Genomic DNA, 26,241 nt, shown 5'->3' with positions numbered 1-26,241 from the left:
CCATGCTGGGTGTCTGGACTCCCTCATCCCGGACCTCCCGGCCCCCCAGGCGCGAGGGTCCGGACATCAAAGGGGACCAGACCTATAACTGGGGCAGGACCAGACCAGGAAGGCAGTTGTATCCTGGAGTCGAGAGACCCGAGAAGAACTCATCCGTGACTTGGCCTGCTGGCGCTGCCGCGGCCCTCTGCCTCGTGAAACCATCGTCTTGGCCTGCTGGCGCTGCCGCGGCCCTCTGCCTCGTGAAACCATCGTCTTGGCCTGCTGGCGCTGCCGCGGCCCTCTGCCTCGTGAAACCATCGTCTTGGCCTGCTGGCGCTGCCGCGGCCCCTGCCTCGTGAAACCATCGTCTTGGCCTGCTGGCGCTGCCGCGGCCCCTGCCTCGTGAAACCATCGTCTTGGCCTGCTGGCGCTGCCGCGGCCCCTGCCTCGTGAAACCATCGTCTTGGCCTGCTGGCGCTGCCGCGGCCCGCTGCTTTAAGAGACTATCACCTTGGCCTGCTGGCGCTGCCGCGGCCCGATCCCCAGACACTCCAGCTCGAGGATTGCGAGCTCGCCTGTTACCACTACCTGTACCGATCCGGTACCAAGACTGTCCCGCTACCCCCTTTCCCTACAGAGACTAGAAGTGAGAGGACCCCCGGGTCCAAGTTATCCTGTATCGCTGATATCCTTGCCTTAAGAACCTTATATAAAGCCTTGAACTCGACTTGGTGTGGTGCCTGTTTGTGGGGAGGGAGGGTACTTGTCTGTACGATCGCTGGAGACGGTCCCCCTCGGGGATCTCTCCCTCGGTATCCGGCCGACCCTCAGGGTCCCCGTCTAACATTGGTGGCCAGCGACGGGATCCGAACCTACGCATAATCGTACAGAAAGTCACTCGCCCCACCACACACAACAACCATGTCAATAGAGAGCGGAACAACGGAGAAATTTCAGATGGAAAAATTGGAAGACTACAACCACCGGGAACTGAAGCAATATTGCATAGAACTTGGACTTCCAACCACAGGTCTTAGCACAAAGGAAGACTTCAAACGAGCCCTAGAAGCTTGGGCGGAAACGGGTACGGCCGTACCCCGAACACAAACAACCGAGACGAGCCCCGCACCAACTAAAGAAAGAGCGGAGCTCTCCCTGGAAGAGATCCGAGAAAGAGAAAAAACCAGACTCCACGAATTAGAACTTGCCCGACTTCGCTTGGATGGGGAACTCAAGCTGGCAGAACAAAAAATAACCCTGGAACACTTACGGCTCAGGGAAGAGCGGGAAGACAAGCAAAGACAGAGGGAGCTAGAGGAAAAGAGACTAGAGTACGAACATGAGCGCAATCTCAAAGCACTGGAGGTCCAGAAACAGAATAAAGACCTCGGGCTCCCCGAACGACCGACCCCGTCTGCCTCGACCGAACCCAAGGTTCACATCCCCAAAGATGTCATCCGGGAATACCACAAGAACGATGATATACAGCAGTGGTTTAAAGCCTATGAGGTGGCAATGACCTCCCACCGGATTCCCCGAAGCGATTGGGGGGCCGGTTTATGGGGGAGGTTTGTCAACGAAGGGCGGGACGCCCTGCTACAACTCCCGGACCAGCTGATGACCTCCTACGACCACATGAAGGCCGCCCTCCTCACTCGATACGGGCTCACACCGGAGATGTACCGCCAACGGTTCCGCGACTGCAAACGGATTCCGGGTACAACTTGGGTGGAGTACGTGAACTTTTTTAGCCGAGCCTTCGAGGGGTGGATCAAGGGCAACAAAGTAACCACCTACGAACAACTCTTTGACCTTATCGTATGGGAGCACCTGTCGAACAACTGCTTCGTGGAGCTCCGGCAACACCTCCTGGACAGTAAGCTAACCGACCCTCGACAACTAGCCGTCGAAGCCGACCGGTGGGAAAGCACCCGAGTTGGCAGGAACGCACCCAGCGAATTATCCAGACCGTATCGCCCCCGAGGGGGAGGAGGAAGTCAGGGTCGGGGGAGAGACCCCGGCCCCTCGTCACCCCCCAGAAACCCCTCGACCCCGGTTGGCCGAGGAAGCCCTGCCGTCCGGGCCGGTTTCCGGGCCAACATTACGTGCCACAGGTGCCAGCGACCCGGCCACTACGCCAGTGATCCCAATTGCCCAAAGAACCCGAACACTACCCCCCGCCAAGTTGCAGCGGCGGCCCTAGGGGAAGAACTAATCCCGGAAGACCAGGAAGAGTACGAGACCGATCCCTCTGAATGGGCACCCGCCGCCATGGCACTGGTCTGCTTAGGGGCACTGGTCTGCTTAGGGGAGAGAGACATGATTCCGCGGGCCCCCCTTCCCGCCAACACCCAGAAGTACGGTCAATGGGTCAACATTAATGGCCGCCGGGCGGAAGCCCTCGGCGACACCGGGGCCAGTGTAACGGCGGTCCGACGCCACCTCGTCACTCCAGACCAAATCTTGCCGAACATTCTTTGCCCCGTCCGATCAGCCGACAATTCCGAAAGCCTATGCCACATGGCCTGCGTCCCCTTCGAGTGGGGGGGAGTAACAGGGATGTTAAAAGTAACTGTCCGCGATGATGCCCCCGTGGACTGCCTCCTAGGAAACGACCTTGAAAGCTCTCCCTGGGCAGCTGTCGAACGGAGGGAGCACCTGGGGATGCTTGGCCTCCCCGAATGGGTCTGCGTCACGACCCGGTCCATGACCGCCCGCGCGGTCCCCAGCCCAGAAGAGCCCGAGTGGCCAGAACCTCCTCCCGCGCTCATCCCCGAGGAGGCCGCCCCAGAAGCCAGTCCATTGACCCAAACCGAAGAAGGATCCGACCAGCTTCGGGACGTCCCTGACCTGGCACAATGGCGGCAGGAGGGAGGCCCCACGCAGGAACAATTCCGGGCCGAACAGAAAACCTGTCCCTCTCTCGAAGGACTCCGGCAGCAAGCCCTGGCCCAGAGCGCCGGGGATACCTCGGGGGCCCACTGGATCTACTGGGACCAAGACCTGCTCTACAGCGAGCAGAAAGTTGCAGAACTAGGGGCCAGTCGGGTGCTGGTGGTGCCCCTTCGCTTCCGAGACTTCCTCCTGAACTTAGCCCACGATGTCCCCCTTGCCGGACACCTGGGGCAGGATAAAACCTACGACCGCCTGGTGACCCATTTTTTCTGGCCCCACATGCGGAAGGATGTCACCAACCACTGCAAGGCCTGCCCCACCTGCCAGGCCAGCGGAAAAAGTGGCCGAAAAATCAAAGCACCATTACAACCCTTTCCTGTCGTCACCACCCCGTTTGAACGAGTAGGAATAGACATTGTGGGGCCCCTCGACCCTCGAACAGCCCAAGGACACCGGTTCATCCTGGTCCTGGTAGACCACGCCACCCGCTATCCCGAAGCCATCCCCCTTCGAACTGTGACGGCCCCCGTGGTGGGCCGGGCCCTGATGGGGATCTTCTCCCGGGTGGGGTTCCCCCGGGAGGTCGTCAGTGACAGGGGCACGAACTTTATCTCCAGATATATGAAGTCCCTCTGGCAGCAATGCGGGGTCACCTACAAATTCACGACCCCCTATCACCCGCAAGGAAACGGACTGGTCGAGAGATTCAACCGCACCCTCAAGGGGATGATTATGGGTCTAGAAGAACCCCTTCGACGCCAGTGGGACGTACTGCTTCCATGCCTCCTGTTTGCCTATCGGGAGGTCCCGCAGAAGTCCCTCGGCTTCAGCCCCTTTGAACTACTGTACGGGCACCCCGTCCGGGGCCCCCTCAGCCTAGTCAAGGAAGGTTGGGAGCAGCCTCCCCAGAAAACTCCCCCGGACATCTACCGATATCTCCTGGCTCTCCGCAACCAGACCCGGCGGTTCCGAGACACCGCCAAAGCCAACCTCGAGGCCAGTCAGGAGGACATGAAGAGGTGGTACGATCAGCACACGTCCTCCATTGAGTTCGAACCTGGACAACAGGTCTGGGTGATGTCCCCGGTTGAGCCCTGTGCCCTCCAAGACAGATGGTCCGGGCCCTTCAAGGTAATCGAACGCAAGGGGCCCGTCACCTATTTAATCGACATGGAGACTGCCCGGAACCCCCTACGGGTCCTCCATGCCAACAGGCTCAAACCCCATTTTGTGCGATCCGAACTCAGCCTCCTGATGGCTACCGATACTGGGACAGAAGAAGACTCCGAACCCCTTCCAGACTTACTGAGGGCCCTCGAGCAGGATGGCTCGGTGGAAGGGGTCCAGCTCTCCGAGGCCCTGTCCCCGGAGCAACGCCAAGACTGCCAAACGCTCCTGAGGCAGTTCGCCTCCCTGTTCTCCCTCACCCCCGGAGTCACCCCCTGGTGCCTCCACGATGTGGACACCGGGGACAGCCCTCCTATTCGACACCGGGCATACCGCGTAGCAGACCGGGTACGAGCCTGCATCCAGACCGAGGTGTCCAAGATGCTGACCCTAGGAGTGATCGAACCCTCAGACAGTCCCTGGGCGAGCCCAGTCGTCCTGGTTCCCAAGGCAGCTGCCCCGGGCGTTGCCCCGGAGCTCCGGTTCTGCGTGGACTATCGAGGGCTGAATGCAGTTACCCGGACCGACGCTCATCCCATCCCCCGGGCAGACGAGCTAATTGACCGGATGGGGGCCGCCCGCTACCTGAGCATCTTCGACCTAACAGCGGGCTACTGGCAGATCGGCCTCACCCCTAGGGCCCAAGAACGATCCGCCTTCTCTACCCCAGACGGGCACTACCACTTTAAAGTCATGCCCTTCGGCATGAAAAACGCCCCGGCAACGTTCCAACGGCTGGTAAACCAGGTACTGGCGGGCCTGGAAGACTTCAGCGCCGCCTACCTGGACGACATTGCTGTGTACAGCCACCAGTGGACCGACCACCTCCGCCACCTGCGGGAGGTTCTACACGCCCTCCAGCAAGCAGGGCTCACCATCAAGTGCCAAGTTGGCCAAGGGTCCGTGACCTACCTGGGACACCAAGTGGGAAGCGGGCTGGTGGCCCCTCTCCAACTCAAGATTGCTGCCATCCAGGCCTGGCAACCCCCGACGAGCCAAACGGAGGTCCGGGCCTTCCTGGGGCTCACCGGATACTACCGGCGGTTCGTGAAGGACTATGGCAGCATCGTGGGGCCCCTCACAGAGCTCACCTCCAAAAAGAGCCCCAAAACCGTCAACTGGACCCCGGACTGCCAATCAGCCTTCGAGAAGCTAAAGACCGCCATGTGCACGGCCCCCGTGCTCCAGGCTCCCGACTACAGCCGGGAATTCCTTGTGCAAACGGACGCCTCCGATCATGGTGTGGGGGCCGTCCTCTCCCAACTCAACGCCGAAGGGGTCGACCATCCGGTGGTCTTCATCAGCAGACGCCTCTTGCCCCGAGAACAGCGCTGGAGCACCATTGAGAGGGAGGCCTTCGCCGTAGTCTGGGCACTCAAGAAGCTCCGGCCATACCTCTTCGGCACCCACTTCCGGGTGCAAACAGACCACCGACCCCTGCAATGGCTGATGCAAATGCGGGGGGAGAACCCGAAGCTGTTGCGCTGGTCCATCTCCCTGCAGGGGATGGACTTCACGGTGGAACATCGTCCAGGCCAGGACCACGCCAACGCCGACGGCCTGTCACGCTTTTTCCGCCTCAGCGAGGAGAGTCCCCAGGAAGATGGCTGACTCTCCCCGCCTTCAGCTGGGGGGGACGCATGTTGGACAGGCCGCATGGTCGGGCTGCCCCCTCCCCGCAATGGGACCTGGACCCTGGCTCCCCCTGCATCCCCCAGCCAGAGTCCCCGACGACCACCCGAAGTACACTGCAATTCCTCACCCACAAGACACCAGCTCCGAACCCAGCTGGCCCGGGTCACCATCCACACCACGGCCTCGGCCCAGCCGCCATCTTGGACCACTACAGCACGAGGCCGCGTGGCCTCAACTCGACCCTCACCCCGGGCCCGGCCGGGCCCGACATCGAGGCACCAACCTCCCCCCGGGAGGCAGAGTGACCACTTGGCGAGTCAATGGGAGAAAGGAATCGTCAACGGCTCTCCTCCGCCAGGTGTCGATCACCCCCGGCCGCCTGGGCGCTGGCTCCACCCCCATGCTGGGTGTCTGGACTCCCTCATCCCGGACCTCCCGGCCCCCCAGGCGCGAGGGTCCGGACATCAAAGGGGACCAGACCTATAACTGGGGCAGGACCAGACCAGGAAGGCAGTTGTATCCTGGAGTCGAGAGACCCGAGAAGAACTCATCCGTGACTTGGCCTGCTGGCGCTGCCGCGGCCCTCTGCCTCGTGAAACCATCGTCTTGGCCTGCTGGCGCTGCCGCGGCCCTCTGCCTCGTGAAACCATCGTCTTGGCCTGCTGGCGCTGCCGCGGCCCTCTGCCTCGTGAAACCATCGTCTTGGCCTGCTGGCGCTGCCGCGGCCCCTGCCTCGTGAAACCATCGTCTTGGCCTGCTGGCGCTGCCGCGGCCCCTGCCTCGTGAAACCATCGTCTTGGCCTGCTGGCGCTGCCGCGGCCCCTGCCTCGTGAAACCATCGTCTTGGCCTGCTGGCGCTGCCGCGGCCCGCTGCTTTAAGAGACTATCACCTTGGCCTGCTGGCGCTGCCGCGGCCCGATCCCCAGACACTCCAGCTCGAGGATTGTGAGCTCGCCTGTTACCACTACCTGTACCGATCCGGTACCAAGACTGTCCCGCTACCCCCTTTCCCTACAGAGACTAGAAGTGAGAGGACCCCCGGGTCCAAGTTATCCTGTATCGCTGATATCCTTGCCTTAAGAACCTTATATAAAGCCTTGAACTCGACTTGGTGTGGTGCCTGTTTGTGGGGAGGGAGGGTACTTGTCGGTACGATCGCTGGAGACGGTCCCCCTCGGGGATCTCTCCCTCGGTACCTGGCCGACCCTCAGGGTCCCCGTCTAACAGTATGCTATGTTTTGTTTTGTTATGCTATCCTATGCTTTGATTTGTTATGTTATGCTATTCTGTGTTTTGTTATGCTATGCTATGTTTTGCTATGCAAAAAGCAAGATATATCCTGGGCTAATAGCAAGACTCAAAGTTTTTCAAATGAGTCACAAAAAAGATGGTCTTCATTTATTGTGATGTTGTTCTTCTTAATACAATCTAGCTGCCTTAATACAATCTGCATTGTTATGCTATGCTATGTTTTGTTAAGCTATGTTTTGTTTTGCTATGCTTTGTTTTGCTATTTTTGTTGTGTTTGGTATGCTAGGTCTTGCTATGCTATTATATGTTTTGTATGATATGTTTTGTTGTGCTTTGTTAAGCTATGCGTTGTTGTGTTTTGTTATGCTATGTTTTGTTATGCTATGTTTTGTTATGCTATCCTATGCTTTGTTTTGCTATGTGTTGGTATGCTATGCTTTGTTTTGTTATGCTATGCTATGCTATGCTTTGTTTTGCTATGCTTTGTTATGCTATGCTTTGTTTTGTTATGCTATGCTTTGTTATGCTATGATTTGTTTTCTGTTATGCTATGTTTTGTTATGCTATGTTTTACGTTATGCTGTTTTATGTTATGCTATGTTTTATGTTATGCTATGTTATGCTATGCTATGTTTTGTTGTGTTTTCTTATGCTATGCTTTGTTTTGCTATGCTATGTTTTGTATGCTATGTTTTGTTGTGCTATGCTTTGTTTTGTTATGCTATGCTTTGTTATGCTATGCTATGTTTTGTTTTGCTATGCTTTGTTATGTTATGCTATGTTTTGTTTTGCTATGCTTTGTTATGTTATGCTATGCTGGTGTGGGTGTGTGAGGGTGGGGGTGAGGGGATGCGAAGGTGGGTGAGGGGATGCGAAGGTGGGTGAGGGGATGCGAAGGTGGGTGAGGGGATGCGAGGGTGGGTGAGGGGATGCGAGGGTGGGTGAGGGGATGCGAGGGTGGGTGAGGGGATGCGAGGGTGGGTGAGGGGATGCGAGGGTGGGTGAGGGGATGCGAGGGTGGGTGAGGGGATGCGAGGGTGGGTGAGGGGATGCGAGGGTGGGTGAAGGGGTGCGAGGGTGAGGGGGTGCGAGGGTGAGGGGGTGCGAGGGTGGGTGAAGGGGTGCGAGGGTGAGGGGGTGCGAGGGCGAGGAGGTGCGAGGGCGAGGAGGTGCGAGGGCGAGGAGGTGTGAGGGCGAGGAGGTGTGAGGGCGAGGAGGTGTGAGGGCGAGGAGGTGTGAGGGCGAGGAGGTGTGAGGGCGAGGAGGTGTGAGGGCGAGGAGGTGTGAGGGTGAGGAGGTGTGAGGGTGAGGAGGTGTGAGGGTGAGGAGGTGTGAGGGTGAGGAGGTGTGAGGGTGAGGCGGTGTGAGGGTGAGGCGGTGTGAGGGTGAGGCAGGGGGAGGGGATGTGAGGGTGTGAGGGTGAGGGGGTGTGAGGGTGAGGGGGTGTGAGGGTGGGTGAGAGGGTGTGTGAGGGAGAGGGTGTGTGAGGGCGAAAGGTTATGTGAGGTGAGACGGTGGATGAGGGGGTGAGGGTGAGGGTGGTGAGGGGGTGTGAGGGTGAGGGGGTGTGAGGGTGAGGGGGTGTGAGGGTGAGGGGTGAGAGGGTGAGGGGTGAGAGGGTGAGGGGGTGTGTGAGGGTGAGGGGGTGTGTGAGGGTGAGGGGGTGTGTGAGGGTGAGGGGGTGTGTGAGGGTGAGGGGGTGTGTGAGGGTGAGGGGGTGTGTGAGGGTGAGGGGTGAGAGGGTGAGGGGTGAGAGGGTGAGGGGTGAGAGGGTGAGGGGTGAGGGGTGAGGGGTGAGAGGGTGAGAGGGTGAGGGGGTGTGTGAGGGTGAGGGGGTGTGTGAGGGTGAGGGGGTGTGTGAGGGTGAGGGGGTGTGTGAGGGTGAGGGGGTGGGTGAGGGGGTGTGTGAGGGTGAGGTGGGTGAGGGTGGGGTGGGTGAGGGTGGGTGAGGGTGAGGGTGGGTGAGGTTGAGAGGGTGGGTGAGAGGGTGGGTGAGAGGGTGGGTGAGGGTGAGTGAGGGTGAGTGAGGGTGAGTGAGGGTGAGAGGGTGGATGAGGGGGGATGTGAGGGTGAGGGGGTGTGAGGGTGAGGGGATGTGAGAGGGTGGGTGAGAGGGTGGGTGAGAGGGTGAGGGTGGGTGAGAGGGTGAGGGTGGGTGAGAGGGTGAGGGTGGGTGAGAGGGTGAGGGTGGGGGAGGGTGTGAGGGTGAGTGAGGGTGAGAGGGTGTGTGGGGGTGAGAGGGTGTGTGGGGGTGAGAGGGTGTGTGGGGGTGAGAGGGTGTGTGGGGGTGAGAGGGTGTGTGGGGGTGAGAGGGTGTGTGGGGGTGAGAGGGTGTGTGGGGGTGAGAGGGTGTGTGGGGGTGAGAGGGTGTGTGGGGGTGAGAGGGTGTGTGGGGGTGAGAGGGTGTGTGGGGGTGAGAGGGTGTGTGGGGGTGAGAGGGTGTGTGGGGGTGAGAGGGTGTGTGGGGGTGAGAGGGTGTGTGGGGGTGAGAGGGTGTGTGGGGGTGAGAGGGTGTGTGGGGGTGAGAGGGTGTGTGGGGGTGGGTGAGGGTGAGGGGGTGGGTGAGGGTGAGGGGGTGTGAGGGGTTGAGGGGGTGTGAGGGTGTGAGGGTGAGAGGGTTGTGAGGGTGAGGGGGGGTGTGGGTAGGAGGGTGAGTGAGGGTGTGTGGGTGTGTGAGGGTGTGTGAGGGTGAGGAGGTGCGAGGGAGAGGGTCCTAAGTAAATGGTGGCAGGGCAGACATCATAAGACAGAGAGAAGAGACTGCATCGTGACTGCGTTGATCAGTTTCCGAATCAGGAGGGGCAGAGTCAGCACAGTCTGCGAGGGATCAACGTGTCTAGAGACAAAGCATAGCGGATGTAGCATAGCAGCTAGCAAGTCGAGTGTTTTCAAGCTGAGTGTCCCTAGAGCAATGGCAACACAGCAACAGCATTTGAGGAATAAGGCTACTGTAAACAAGCACGGTAGGCTTTCACTTTCGTCTAGAAATAAAAACGAGAAAGGTGCAGAGAACGCCGAACAGAACACAGCTTCCCCGCGAAATGGATGCAAAAAAACCCCAAGCTCTCGACATGGGGGGGGGGGGGAGCATTCCTTTGAAGTCTGATGCCAAGGCACAGACAAATGGTGAAGTGCGATGTGCACGCGGGGCGGCAGCCTTTGAAGTCTGATGGCGAGGCACAGACACATGGTGGTGTGTGAAGTGGCTGGCTCTGTGCACGCGCATAGCTCACATGAACTGTACGCGATCCACAGGCTAGGTAGACTTTTCTTTTCCCCTTACTATAATCTCGCCTATTTATCCCTGTGGGATATAATAGGTGAGACAAAAAAATGAAGGTATGGTGGGTCGCTGGCCTGAGAGCTCTTGACTGGCACGGAGAATGGGGGGCCCCCTCCATGTACTTTGCAGGGGGGCCCCCTCAAGTTTCATTACGCCGCTGGGCCGCCGGCCACTTCATAAAATGACCTGCAAAAGCGAGGGCTAGAAACGCGGAGCCCGCCCACAGGCACTGATTTGACGCCTCGACCATCAAGGTTTCTTGTAGCAGAGACGGAGAAGGGTGCGCGCTGTGAACATACATCCATAATAAGTGGTCCCGGCGCAGTGACTCCAGGCCGCTGTGCGTGACTAGTCGTGAGCTCCCAGATAGAACAACCAGGTCCAGGTGAGAAGGGCACAGGGATAGCGACAGCGATGGGGTGCAGCACCCCTCAAAAGCATTCTTCGTTTAGTAGTTAGGTCGGGGGCCTGAGTCGGGTCTGCTGTGTCTGTGTCGATTTTTTTGTCATTCTCATTTCGTGGACAGCTTTTTGCTTGCTCCCTTGTTGGCTCAGGATCTTTAATTATATATATATATATATATATATATATATATATATATATATATATATATATATATATATATATATATATATATATATATATATATATATATATATATATATATATATATATATATATATATATATATATTGACAGGTTTACCAAAAAGCGAGTCAATCTGCACCCACAGAAGCACTCCTCGAATGGGGGTTAATATACTACTTTTGGGTTCACAAACATTGGCAGTAGTAGGTTTGGAAAGCTGCGCCAGTCTCAAGGTTCCAGACACACTCCTGGCTTGCGTGCAAGCATATCTGTTTCACCACCGAGCTCTGCATCGTAAGCAGTACCTGCGCGTCGCAGATGCTTGTGTGTACATTTATCTGTTTCACTACAGAGCACTGCGTCGTCAGCACTACCTGCACGTCGCAGATACTGCGCATACTTGCATATAAACCCAACAGGGAGATTGACAAAAACAACTGTGCCATGTTCTTCTTTGGTGAAATGTATGGATTCTTTTTTTGAAACATGTTTGTTTTTCATGTGATATTGAATGAATGAAGTAAGCAGGATTAATACCTCGGAATCACGTGAAGAGGTATTTCCGTGAATGAGTCCCGCAGGACATCGGTTGCACAGTACAGATGTCAGATATATCTATCTGTATAAGCAATCACAGACATAACTACTTAAATATCACTTACTATTTGATTTTAATTCTGTTACAGTGCTACTCAGATTTTATTTATTTATTTGATTTGTTTATAGCGCTGGCTAGACCTGGAGGTATCGGAGCGCTTTACATAAGCATCAGCGAGTTACAAAGTTAAAAGCAGTGTTGCACAATAACATTAGTTACAATAACATAGCAGAAAATATAGACACGTCCAAAGGGGTATGTAAGGTAGGGAGAAAGGAAAAAGGGGAGGAAAAGGATCGGACCAGATAGAACAGGCAGGGGTGGAGGTGCGCCAAAGACAACAGGAAAAAGCATTGGCAATGCGAATCGGTCTCGCCATTGGGATCTTATATATATTTAGCTATGCAACACATTAGCGTGGGTGCTGAAACATACTGTTATTTAACATGGAGGGAAAGTAAGCACCAAACTGCCTGACAGGCCAGGTATGGGAACAGATGGTCCCACCGGACATGGGCGGCAGCGCTTAACTGAATGAACCGTAAGTATGCCAGGATCCTGCCTCACTTCCGCTAATGTTAACGCCTGAAAAAAGGTGGCCAAGAAGTTGAAACAATGTATTTAGTTGAAGTCTAGGAGTTCCTGAAGTTTTTCAACTTGTGTAATTGCCTTATACTGCATAATTTGGCTTTGCTTGCCGTATAATTTACTCAACCCTGCCGGATAATTTAGCCGTTCCCTACCGCATAATTCTCTTAGAGCTATATAAATAATCTAATCAGACCACCAAGGCCTCCCTTTTATATTTAATAAGGGTGATCAAAGAAATAAGTAAACACCAGACGGTCTCGTTTGGTTGCTGGACATCAAGTCCACATTGATAACTTTGTCTTGCACCACTCACCACAGGAAAGAGTAATCACAATTTCCATATTAAAGGGTTCGCATGAACCCCTCAAGCCTCTAGCCCCTTCCCCTCCTAAAGTCAGTTGTTCACACCATGGAGAGCTAAAAAAATACCACCTCTCGCAGGGCAGGAAGTAGCGGGACAGCTACATCTGCACTATTAAGGCTTCCAGAGAAAGCACTTTAATATAGCCTTATAGCCCGCCGTAGAGGGCTATACCAGCTATTAAAGGCCCTCTCCAGTGTCGGCTCGGGCCTTTAACAAGGAAGAGGGACTTTAATAGCTGGTATAGCACAGCTTCAAAGGGCTATAAGGCTATTAGAACATTCTGCCACTAGAGGGCAGAATGTTCTAACAAAAAAGAACAAAGCATTATGGGAGCGTGAGGGGATTGGAATCCCCTCAGGCTCCCTGAAGCCTTTGTTCACAGCCAGAGCTGTGTACAAAGAAATATTGGAATGTTGGAGCTCCGGGCTTATACCAGCCATTATAAGCCCGGAGCACTCCATTGTTTTCAATGGAGCTCCCAGCATTCCAATGTTCTAATGAACAATCAATCATGCAAACTTTGTCTATGAAGCATCTAAGGGGTGGGGGTAAGTCCAACTACGTCAGCAGCTAAAGGTTTTTTTTAAAATGGTTGGGAGAAAACAACAATAAGACCATACGTTCAGGTGTCCTCTACACTCAACTCTCCCACAGAGGAGGGTCGATTTGCTAGAGGATAACAATGAACTGAAGCGAAAGCGACAACGCACTGGAAAAACCAAAGGGTTTGGTCTTTTATATAAACGCAAAGCATTTGTTTTTGTAAATCTTAAGTATAACACAGTTGGCTATCTGCTCGGGTTAATTGCACATTAACGGTACTCCTTTTGAGAGCTTTAACAGGTTACTTTAATTGGGTGTTTTGGTGCGTCGGGCTGTATATTTACATTTGTTTGTCCGCTAAAAATCACTGTAGAAGAGTAAAACTTATAGAAATAAGAGTTCTTATAGCAAGAAGAACAAAGACTACGGTGGAGCAACAGACAGACGGGAAAAAACAAGCCAGTATACACACGCGTGGCCTCTCTATCCTCAATCGCCCTTTCACTATTTGTTCACATATGACACAGCGATGGCGAGAGACAAAAACTGACCCGGAGCCTACGTGTGGGGGTGCGTCAGCAAACAGGAGAACGGGCACAATGCGTGGGGGTTGCTCCCTGCAAGATGAGACAGAGACGGTGGCATTGTTGATTGATTATACATCATGGGTATTGAGTTTGCAGTGCCAACCTGCTGCACGCCCTGCACAGGTTCAGCGTGGTTCCAAAGGTTTGTAAAAAAATATCTACAGCTCTTCACAAACACTGGAACGTGCAGGTGCAATCTGGCGTTTCTCACACTCCTCGTGCAACCCTTAAGGCAAGCTGCGCTGGTTACCGCAGTAAAGTGACGTAGCACAGCAGTGCGCGTGACGCGGGTAAGTTCATAGGAAAAGCCCAGGGCCACAGAAAATTATTGTTCTACAAGAAAGGGAGTTGGTAAGTCAAGAAGTGTCAGGTAACTAAATCATGCCGCATTTCAGAACAGCTTTCTGGTTAGGCCATGCACTCTGGCCCACGCCTGCCTACAGTTTGCTTGCACTTTTTACAGCCACATCATTAACAGATATAACTTTGAAAGGAAGAGCGGGACTAGTTCTCACTTCTCTGCCTGTGGAGTGGAAGGAAGTTCAACAAGCATTGGCCGCGCAGAATGCAGGGGGCTGCCGTGGGAGAGAGAGCCGGAGGGAGTTGTGTGCGCTCGCGCTGCGCGCGAAAGCACTTAATGAGCCATGACGGCTCGGAACTGTAAACCAATGAGATAAAGGCAGATGGAGGCTGAGCGCGTTCCCGCACACATGCACGCAAGCTTTAGGCCAGGGTAGCACTTTGAAATCCCCCTTACTAAAGTCGAGCAAGCAGCGCATGCGCTGCTTTAGACTCGACCTAAAAAGGAAGGTTTTGCAATTTAAAACCTTAGCTTTAAGGATGGCAAGTGCACCTGGACGACCATCTGCACAGGCCACATCAACAACCTGACCACCGCAGAGAGAACAATACCTGCTCCTATTACAGTTAGCTCTGGAATGTTCAAAGCAGAGATTTCCGCAGTCCACGACCGTTTGACCGTACTCCCCACTTATACCACTCCGAGGGCTCCCAGTAGGTGGCTGCACCCTAGAGATCTGGGTGGCAGCCGGCATTTGCACGTTTGGCGACATTTTAGACAACAGCCCACTCATGTCCCTCAAGGAGCACCACGACCTTCCTGATTTATGGGGTGCTCAAAGCAACACTACGACCTTGGTATATCCGGGGAGCAGAACCAGCCAAAGGCCCATTATTACATGCTTTAGAATCCTGCACAGGGCCCACCCGACCACCTGGCTCTTAAACATAATCAACTCACTTGTTCCAGATGAATGTCCCTGCTGCAAATCAGACTCCGCACATGTGTTAGTAATGTTCTGGACATGCAGATTGCTAGGGGTTTACTGGGACACTGTATTGTCATATACATCCCGAGCAATAGGAAGGAATACTTGATATGGCACAACACCGCCTTCTTGGTCTGATCCCACACTCTTAAAAACAACAAGGCAATGACATGCTTTATGGACTTTGTCCTTCTTCATGCTAAATATGTTGTGGCGATGAAATAAAAATCACCACAACCATTGATCCCTATCACAATGGCGAGCGGAGGTATACAGATGTGCACAAGTGGAAAGCGCTGCTCTTTGCAGGCAAGAGAGACGTGGCCTATGGAAATATCCCCTGGCATCACATTGGGACGTGAACCTACAAAATTAAATGACACACACTAGGGATGATACATGACCACCCTAAATATTCAACACCAGACCTTACATTCTCTCACAACTGCCTCGAAGAATATCAACCACCAATTCCCCTCTCCTTCTCCCTCTGCAGTTTCCTCACATCAATGACCCCTGAAATCGAACCTCTCTAAATGCAACCTTGCACCAAAGACCGCAGGACTGTAATTTTTCCCTGTGGTGAGTGCGAGTTTAGTCATGGTTTTCTCTTAACCCTTTTTATGATATTTACACAGAAAAAGATTTTCCTGAGGGGCACCCTATCAATTATATCGGGCTCTGTGGAACATTAGAAGCCCCGCTATACTGAATCTCTTCGCCATCTCCTCCACTGATATATTGCTGAATTTATGTCTGTTCGATATGCATAATTGTTCCTTGGCTATCATAAACCAATGCCTTACGAGAATCTCAAAAATATACTGAATACGAGAATCTCAAAAATTTACTGAAAACAAATTAAGGGTGGCAAGTGAAACTATGGGACACCCCTCTGCTTTAGCTTCTTCTTAACTTCATATATATTCCTTTGTTGATGCTTCTAAATTTTGAAATCGAGGCAGAATAAGCGATTGTTATTGTTCATTATCTCCCTCTACTTAATCATTTTCTTTCATGGGCATCCTCTTGAAGATGATCTTTGTGCAGGGAACCAATACTTTTAATCTAAGGGAAAGTCATGCAGCAGCTCCAGGTTTGAGAGATCAGAGAGGATGAATGCCTCCAGGAATTCCTCCATGGTCTCCTATTGAGATTCATCAGCAAGATGATAGGTTGACAATATTTGTATATTTACATGTTCTGTTGTCTCCCGGGAAGCTAGACATGTTTACGCTTATCTATTAAGATGTCAATATCTTTGTGTTTTTTATCACATGATATATTTACTAACATACTGCCATCATACCTGGTAGTCTACTGTATGGCATATATCCTCTATATTGATACTCTGTGCTATAAATATATTCTCCTGAAATTCCAAACGCAGAGATTCCTATTTTCCCTGGAATGATCAGATCAATCTAAATGTTTTAGTTTCTCAAGCAGTCACACTCATGCGTAATACCACTATAGGGTTCACTTCAATACTGCTCCCCGGTGTAGGAGAGTGGGGTCTGCAATCCTATGGTCACCCCAGATTTTTGCTTTTTGCTTCACTGGTTTACGACTTTCCCTGGCTGTGGGCCTGCTAATCAGACCCACAGTCTAGCTGTTCTCTCTCTAAATTGACAACCATGTACTTTAGGTGCATCTACCAATAGGTACTGGGTCACCTTATCAGTCCCTGTACAGTGTACCTTAGGTATCCAGGGCATAGGTGTACCCAGGGCCTACCAGGGGCTGAAGCATGTATTATGCCACCCCTGGCTGGCCATCTAAAGCTGACACAACTGGCTGCATGACAGCTGGGGCAAGGTGGTGTAATCACCCTTTGCTATAGATATAGTATACCTATATCTAACCCTAAAATGGACACATATATTCCTATCAGTCACTCCTATGGCAGGCCTTATCAATCCTGAAGGCAGAGTGCTTGGAATTATGTGAGATGGTGCTCTGGCATGAGCTGAGCCCGTCTGCAGCTTGCGGAACCAAGTCCTAATAGCTGTTCCATGATAACGCTATACCATATACTCTTAAGTGCATTATCGACCTCACGGTTAAATGCTAACTCTGGTATAACATTATCAAAACATGTCGAGTAAGGTGTCATACGATTTGGAATACTACCCCCTCGCCAATTCTGGCGACGGGGGTAGCATTCCACCCTTCTAGAGGGACACGACATGTATGTAACTGTGAACCCCGGTTAAAGTTAGCTCCAGCCTCAGCATCACAAAATGGATGCTGCCACCACAGACACAAGTCTGACCTCCTGCTGCTGGGAGTCCTTCCAGCGAGGGAGGCTTGGACAAAGGGTTTCCTGCCTTGGGAGGTGCTAGCACCACCCCAGACAGGATTTTGTGTATTGGGTAGGACAGGCCTGAAAGGAATGAGACATGCCTGGGGCACACAAGGTGCCCTGTGCATACACCGGTTCAAACCAGTTGCTGGGGCACTCCAGCCCCAGCTCTGGCGGGAAACCGGACAAAAGATAGGGGGTGTAGCCACCCCCTTCCTGGGCCCACCCAGGGGAGGGACCTAGTCAGTAGTGCAGCCCCTTTAGGAGAATAAAGGTAGGAGCTGGTCCCATTCTAAATTAGATTATCCTGAACAATTCTACAAGAAGAAACTCTGGACTTCGACGTTCTGCTCCACAGAAGACTGAAGAATCTCCCTTGTGGACAAGGAGTGTCCACCCTGCAACTGCAGGCACCATCAAGCGTCCAGCTGCTTCACTTTGTCGTCTTCCCTCGAGGATCCAGACTTCAGAGCCCGACGAGACCTGGATTCCCAGACATCTCCGACCTCAACTCACCTCTACAGCAAAGCTGAGACCCGTGGGTGCGACGAGACACGTAGGACCGGCCATCTTGAACGAACCTGCACTTCGCTTCCAGCACGACTCCCGAGGTAAACTCGACCAAGTGCTTTGGGGATTGAGAAGCCCCAGCCCCGAGCAGCCCCTGCACCGAAGATCAGCCCTCCAGCTTCCACAAGATCTGCGTGGGGCCCTTCTGCTTGTTTGCTGCTCGACGCGTTGTCTGGTCACTTGCCGGCTGGCTAGTGGCCTCCTAGACAACGAACCTTTGAATCTTCACTGCTGGTCTGGTTGCTCCAGACTGGCCCTTGCTCCCTTCCACAAGAGGGGCACCCCGGACTCTCCTAGTCCGCACCAGACGTCTTTTCCACTCACCGCGTGGGTTGCCTTTGCCAAGGCCTGTTGACTCCAATTCCAGATCCGACACCGCCGACAGCGAGAGCCTGCGTGGGACAGCTCGTGCCTCCATCCTGGTCGTCGAAGACACTTCCTGGTCCACGTGGCTGCAGAGTCAAGCATCCACTCTTCACCTGATCGCGACGACAACATCTGATTCCTTCCTGGTTCCACACCGGTCACTGGCTAGTGACTTTGAACACTGTCCCCTCTGCTTTCAGGTCCTCTTCTTCACCGATCCACCCTTGGATCGCACCGGACATCTACCTCCTGGTCGCCTGCAGCATCTTTTCTTCCAGGCTCCATAGACTTCAACGCGAGAACCCGACACACTGACACCTATGCACCCGCAGCCTGTGGGTGAGGTAACGAGAGCATTTCGGTGCTCAAGGGTAGTTTAACTGCCCTAGTGTCCAGTTCCACAGTCGTTTTAGTCCTAACTAGCCAGGATTGTCCGTACTCACCTTTAACTTGAACTGTACTGTCCATAGACGTTGTTACGCATCTTGCGTGTGAGTTCACACTCTGCACACGCGTCCCGTGGGCCTCCTATTACTTACCTAGAGTTAGTGTAGCGTGGTCCCAACGATCTTACAGCCTTTGGACAGCTCCATTCCTTTTATCGACTTTCACATTCCACTTACTTAGTATATGGTTTGTCGTGCCCCTAGGGCAACATTGTAATTTTGTGCAACTTGTCGTATTTTTCTTAAGAGATTGTCATGTGCTTAGCCCTCTGACCTCATAAAGAGTTCAGAGGTGTTGTTATTAATAAATAGACTGTTTATTTTCATAACAACCTGGGTGTGTGTCCTTTCATCTGATATTCAAGGGGTTATAATGTGGTAAAACAGCTGGCTTCACATGCCAAAAGAGTTTAGCCTAAGACTGCTTTGGCCATGCTACCATTAGGATAGCTGGTCTATAAGGTTGACTTACAACTAATCACCATAAGGGTTGTTTGGACTGATACAAGGTGATCACTAGAACTAGTGAGCATCATATATCAGGCCAACTTCTCACACCCGGGGGATATGATAATTCATCCTTTTATATGTGTTTCAAACCTGAACACACAATGCTATTCTTTCTCAAAGAGTACTTTGAGTTTTTGGTGTCTTCCTCCAGTTGTTCTAATACTATCCACTTCAAATCAGTCATTGAGTGTCCTATCGTTATGTAGTGACTGGCCATGTTAGTTGTACTCTTTCTGCCTCTCAAGTTACTCCTGTGTTCTCCTATGCAGATTTTTACCTTCCTGCCGGTCATGCTGATGTATCGCAATTCATTAAACAAAGACGATGGCCAGACAGGTTTGATTTCACACGTTACCACGCCTAGTATACAAATTGCTAGGTTGGACGACTATTTGATTTAGTCAATTATACTTTATAAAAACTTTTTTCTAAAGTTGGTTGATATGTCATAGAAAAAAGACACAATCATTGACAAGTGATTAGTGACTAGTGCCTCATAATGAATTAATTTGAGGCATTGTACAGTTGTCTATGTGATATGTATAGTAATTTGTTACATGTACTTTGTGCATTTTGTACCAAGTTTTGAATATTCTTTGAATGTCTGTATTTGTCAATGATTGTGTCTTTTTTCTATGACATATCAACCAACTTTTGAAAAGAGTTTTTATAAAGTATAATTGACTAAATCAAATAGTCGTCCAACCTAGCAATTTGTATACTAGGCGTGGTAACGTGTGAAATCAAACCTGTCTGGCCATCGTCTTTGTTTAATGAATTCTAGTGGTCTATGCCAGTCAGTGACAGGACCTAAGCCTTCCTTCTTGCCCCTGGATGTATCTCAATTGGCACAGGCATGTTATCTCATAGATAACATGTATGGAATTGCAGTTTGTGTGTCATTTCAAAACCCATGGTTTATTTAATCCAAGGTCTAAGGATGTGTTCTGTGTAGTCAGGGTATTACTAGAGACATGGGTCCCTACAACAAAAATATACAAGGCATAAACACAGAACCACAATTAGGGCTGTGTTGATTTATCCATATGGAAAAGTTTGTGTTTATTCAACATACATAAGGAAAACCGTACATAAACAATCTAGTGGGTAGCGTAGCAGAGTATGAAAATCAACAGATTTCCAGACCTCAGGCATTCACTTATAAAAGTGACATTAGCAATACATTTACTAGGCAGTCACAATGAGAGGGGACAGCTCGTGCTCCATAACAATTGTTATATATTCGGAGTCACAGTGTGGGTGTCAACGACATTTTGATCCCTGCCAAGAGGTAGGGGGATCACCATCAAGACAAAAGGTATCATAGATGCCTGAGAAAGCCTGTATGAAACCAATCAAGGCTGATAGTTGACTCTCCTATGTCGGGCGAGGAATGATGGGCTATAGAGATGAAGGCTGGAGCAGGAACCAATGTCCTGCAAGGGTAGCCCTGTCTTTCGCAACCAATGTACCGGAAGGGGGTATCTGCTGTTTTCGTGCGTCCGTGGGCACTCCCAAGTTCACGGAGTTCATGACGGAGATTGTGGCTTGAGTTGTGAGGGGGTCTCAGTGGGGGAGCAGGTGTTTGGGGCTAGTGTTCATGGGTGTGAACAGACTGATGAAGTCCGGTAATAGTTGGGATGGGGTTACCATAATACACTACATCCACCCACACGAGCGTGTGGCCGAATTGGGTAAGGTTAGCCCCGGTATTCCTCACACCACTGGGAAGGGATTCTACTGAGGTAATTCTCTCCCATTAGCTTGTGCAAGGCACAAATGTGACGCCTCCAGGCACCCACTTTAGAACACTTTCTGGACCTGTGGAAGGGCAGAAGACGAGTGGACCTGCTTGCTGTGTGACCTACAAATAGCCCGGAAGGATGGGCCTGCTCTTCCTCTTGTATCCAGGACAACAAAGTGGACTCCAAGGATCAGAAGGCTGGCCTCCTGTTAAAGCTAAAGGGACACAACAAATTACAAGAGGCCTTTTCCTGCAACTGCCCAGCAGCAACTGGACTCTCCTATTGGCCTCTCCTGCCATCCCGTGAGTCTCTATGTGCTTCCCCTGTGGTCCTAGGGGGCTTTAGAGGTGTACTCCCCTGGTGTATTAAGATGTAAGGGTCTAAAGTCAGAAGGTAAAATCTTTGACCAGGACGAACCTGGTTAGTGTATCTGAACCGCATTCTAGTGTGGTCAGCGTTGAATTGTCGCTAGGTCTTGTTCTACCGCATCCATTGACTATTATTGGCACTGTTTGCTTATAGGTGTTATTTCTACTTAAAACTTTAGAAAAAATCATATCTCCAGTTCAACCTAATAAACTTTTGTCATTTTGGGTATTACATTTCACTCCATTTTCTAAATTCTTTTAGGATTTGTATTGTTTTGCATTTCAACTTTATTACAGTTTTAGTACTACAAAAATACCTTTCATATGGCCTCTAGGTTAAGCCCTGAAGCGACAGCTACCAGGTTGGTGACCAAAGGTTTATTTAGGGACTTTAGTGATTAATCCCGACATGGATTGTGTTTACTACTTGAGGTGGGTACCTAAAAACCTAATTTCTTAAACCGATGATAAAATAAGAGCGCAGTTTAAAGAAACAAAAATGAAATATCTCCCGCAAAGAAAAATATACAGCAAATGCTCATAAGAAACTTTCAAAATCAGACACCACTCAAGTTGTCATCATTTAGATGGCATCTTTGGAATGTGTTTCACCTTCCCACAATCCAAATGTTTCTATACAATTGAATGTGCTCACCCATACAGGAAATCCGTTCTCCTTAGTTATCATCAGTTGATTTTGAAAAGATTAACCCTCGAAATCACATGACTTGATCTTACTTCGAGGTATTCTAGTTTTGTGCCTTGATTGCTGCCATCAGGGAAGCACTTTCTACAATGCATTACTACTTTTAAACCCTTTCATAAGATTATTGGTGAATTGGTAACTTTCCCCAAAACATTTCTCCAGTGAAGTTAGAATAGTAAATAAGCCTCCTGGACTAATAAGGGGCAGGAGGATGCACTTTCCCAAAATATGCTATGACTGGGGTTATGAGGGTAAAATTTGACCTACCAGTATATGACACATACAATGTTGCCCCGAGGACGCATGTCAAGGAAAAATCAGTCTAAAAGGTATTATAAGGAGGAATCTCCCTCCTAGTTACTCCCAACATATTTTTCACATGCAACTAAAAAAAGACATGTTTATCACAAATAACATAAAACGGAAGCATGGAAACCCTTGTGTGGGGGTCAAAGCATTTCATAACACTTCCCAACATGTCATGGTGGGTGAGAGGTCGCAACTCATGGCTTCACCCTTTTCCAGGTTTGTATCTGGGAACTAACCAGTAGATTATTTTTATCAATCGCAAGAATGACCTTAAAGGTAGTAGCATGCAATGTGCTTTTGGCTTACAAGACAGGGCTAGTAGAACGAGTCACACATGGCCATGCCTCCATCTTTAACGTGCAGGCTTCTTTCTGGGTGATGACTATCCCCTCCAGTTTATCCGCTTTCAATCTACTACTCCCATTTAAGCTGGGGGCTAAGGTAGATACAGAACACTTAGGCACCACTTCCAAGGTTCCTATGAAATAAGCCCTTATGTATATTATACAAGTATAGTCTCCATCCAAAGTTATTACAGAAATTTCTTGAGTTGCTTTGGTTAAATTTCATGATTTGTTTTGGTAGTTTGGTTTGCCCTGTTCCCATCATGCACTGGGACAGGAACAGACTAATTTGCATATAGCCAGGTTCTGAGCTGGGATGGTGCAGTGAGCTAAAAAATGGTGATGGATTAAAACCATGATCTCTTGACATGGTAAGAGTATTCTGCATCATTCAGAAACTCTGTCCATCACCACCCCCTTTTTCAAAAATGATTTGTTTTGGTTCCAGTTGATATGCGTTTCATGAAAATTCGACGAAGGTCTTTGCAAGAATGGAATTTCTGTGAAGAAATCTGAAAGCTGAAAGGAAAGTACACCGAGAAGGAAGTATTTGATGCACACTATAAAATTAAACGATGTGTGTTCAGGAACATAAGTATCAGCCCTAGACAATTAAAACTGCCTAAATTAATAAAAGTACTTAAAAAAGAAATTGAGAGTCTTGCTAAAATGAATCATATTTGTGAAACAAATTTGGCTCCAAGTAAAAACATTTGACTAATCAATTTTGATTGAGAAACCAAGTGAATGAGTGACTTTTGTAATAATTATTACCAAAGAAGTAAGAAAGAGATGACCACGATCTCGTTATAGAATTGCCTTAGTGTTGCAGTGCTGAGGTACCATGGGGAAGCCTTCTTTGTGCTGGGTAAATATTAGTGTTACACACACCCTTCATATTCAAATAGAAGGAACAAGTGATCTATTAAGAGCGTCTCTGACTGAAGACGATGCTTAGCAAGAGAGACGCTCTTCAGCCTTCTAAGGCCCTCTGTGGTGTAAATGAATATCAATGAAATAGTATAGTGATTTCTGATTCGGTCAAGCCTGGATTACTCCCACTGTTACCTCCCATTCTGCGTTAACTCATAATCTACTTCCCTCACTTTCCAGAACCCTTAAATACATATCTTATCATCAGGCTTGCTAAATACTGGCTGCCCGACGTGCTCTCTAGCCAGCTGGTAAAATACATTCTAGAAAACTCCATCCACGAGGCACTTCCATTTTTCTTTCACCCCACCCATCTCGCTTTCCCAAATCTCAGTCCCTTTCAGCACTTTGAGGCAACCTTAAGTGGACATAATGCTTTCTATAATTAATCAATTCACAAACATTGAACTACAGCAAAACTTTCTAAGCTGGAATCTCCAAACAACTCCAGATCATCCAAAACACCGCTGCAAGACTCATACTCGACCTATCACAATGCATCACAGAAAACTTCACTGACTCCCCATTCAAAAGCCCAGCTGATTCAAACCTTACATGCACATATAGAAAGCCCTATACTCACAGGGCTAGAAGATCTAAAAAAGTTGCATACATTTTGGATCAACCCAGAATCCACAAAAGCAAAACAGGAGGTCGCTCATTCACCTACATCGCACCAAAGACATGGAATGACCTCCCTCGACACATCAGAGCCTCCTCCTCACTTCTTTTAGTTCCACCTGAAGCTGAAGACCTTGCCCTTTATAAAAACAACTTGGAACTACACACCTTGCCCTTGGATACACTCTCAGGTGATTAGTGCACTATGCAAATCAACAGAACATCCTTCTAGCTTTTTAGCGTTTCTTAGGCCTTAATGTGGCTGAGCTTGAGCTTTTAATTTGCTGACACAAATCAATCACCTCTACTATATTAGCTGTGCTATCAACGACATCTGAAAATGTTATGAACATGCTGCATTTATAGTATATGCGCAAACATGCTTAGCTATTCACCACGATAGTGAATTTATGCCAGATTGTTTTTTGCAAATATTCACAGTTGAGAACGATATGAACATATCAGCTGTGCTGTAGACAATTACCTCCGTAAAATGTATGAGAATATTGCATTTATCCCGTGTGCGCAAAAAGTGCTTAGTTATATGCTCCCATAGTTTATTTAAAATAATAAAAAATAAGCATAAATTATCACAGAAGAGTACAGTGTTCAGAAACCCAAGGGAGGAGTTTCTCTACCTAAGACAATAAATATAACTGCATATTTCGAGTTCCCTCCTTGGGTCAGAAAGTTGTTTTTCTCTTTACACCGTACTATTCTATTTTAAATCACACGCTTCCTTCTGCTCTTTTTCCCCTCCGCGGAGGCCGCTGGTGTTACCCCATCCTGAGCCCTGCCCTCCCCTCTGTGGCGGAGACAAGGCCGCGGGGCCCCTGTATTAGAACGGCTGCCGCTCTCACCTGCTCCCCGGAGCTCCGGACCTCGGGGAGGCCGTCCACCGCTGCCAGGGCAAGCAGCACGGGCCAGAGACCCCACCGCAGGTCCCTTCCGCCGCTGGCAGCCATTTTCCGGGTTTGGATAGATCACGTGATACGCTTCGAGCATCACGTGACTTCTGTAGGACCGCCTCTTCTTCGCTGGCAACCAATCACCGGCGCCGCGCGAGTCACGTGACCCCGTCAGACTGATCACATGACCCGGATGCTGCTTATGTGAGAGGGACAGAGTATGATTGTGTTCAGGGCTGACTTTTGGCAGGGGGAGCTCAGCATAGGCCAGGGGCCCCAGGACAATCTTCAGATAGGCTCAGTGTTTTAAATGGGCAGGTGCTGCCCTGTACTGAGCACCCGAGCTTCTTTCATTTGAAGGGGAGAGTACCTGCACTTCTCAGCACTGCTGTAATACATTTCATGGGAGAGTACCAGCCCTTCTTGAGAGCAAACAGGCAGGCCTGCCAAGTACCACACATCAATCGTCAGACTAACATTTTAATGTGGTAGTCCGCATCACCACGCGAAAATGCATGAATCGAGTTCTTTTAGCTCCTTGACCACCTGCGCAATGAGGTAGAATATAATATACTGGTCTTTAGTGGAATGCTCCTTTCCTGCTTTTCTGCCAGAAGACCTATTCTATATTTGATTCTGTTCTGCTCTATGCTTGATTCCTATCTACATCTAAGAACAGTATCACTAAAGCATTCATCTTTATACTACACCTCGACTACATGGACTTGTTACATTTGGTGACGATCTGGAAAGAATCTACGTGTGCCAGCTTTTGGATTACTAATTTTTGAATTCTAAAGAAGCTACAAGGTATAGAATTTCTTGAAATTACGGACTTAAAAAGCATACTGGCACCCCTGAGCAAGCCCCACCAGTGACCTTCCATCGGTCGTCCTTACGTAAGTGTGCCAGTTAATGTTCATCCTGCTTCCTACCTTGAAGAGTTCTTCTTCTTCCACTTCCAGCTGCATTAGGAGAGTGTATTTTGGAAGAGAGTAACAATAATAACTCTCTTATTTATATTCCCCGCATTTTGCCTCGAGAACGGGTGAAAAAATCCTGAACCGGTGCCGGGACAGAGATCCCAGAGTCTGGACAGAGAACCCAGGTCTGGGACGAGGTCCCAAAGTCAGCGAGGGAGAGCTGGAGTCGGAGAAGGGGGCCCAGAACCGGAGAAAAAGGACGAGATTCGGTTAGTGTTTCCCAGGCTTTGACAGGGCAGGGAACCGAGCGTGACGCTCAAGAGCCTAGCTGAAGTGATAATTTCATCACTTTTCTAAATTTCAAGCAAACTTTACTGATCTTCGCTGTTTTTGTTTGTGCTCTGAGGAGTTCAC

General features: G+C 50.3%; 1 protein-coding gene across 1 annotated transcript in view; it reads right to left on the bottom strand.

The window, feature by feature from the left end:
- The window catches only part of ATRAID (all-trans retinoic acid induced differentiation factor), a 98,551-nt gene extending 73,556 nt beyond the window's left edge, over positions 1-24,995 (bottom strand). The window contains exon 1 of the mRNA XM_078650076.1: positions 24,857-24,995. Within this exon, the coding sequence (XP_078506202.1) occupies positions 24,857-24,961 (105 nt within the window). The 5' untranslated portion in view covers positions 24,962-24,995. The remainder of the gene's footprint in view (positions 1-24,856) is intronic.
- Positions 24,996-26,241: the final 1,246 nt, after the last annotated feature.

The sequence above is a fragment of the Lissotriton helveticus genome, chromosome 6 (assembly GCF_964261635.1).
Source record: "Lissotriton helveticus chromosome 6, aLisHel1.1, whole genome shotgun sequence".
NCBI lineage: Eukaryota > Metazoa > Chordata > Amphibia > Caudata > Salamandridae > Lissotriton > Lissotriton helveticus.
The sequence above is the reverse complement of the archived record's forward strand: the minus strand, read 5'-3'. Positions and strand labels throughout refer to the sequence as shown.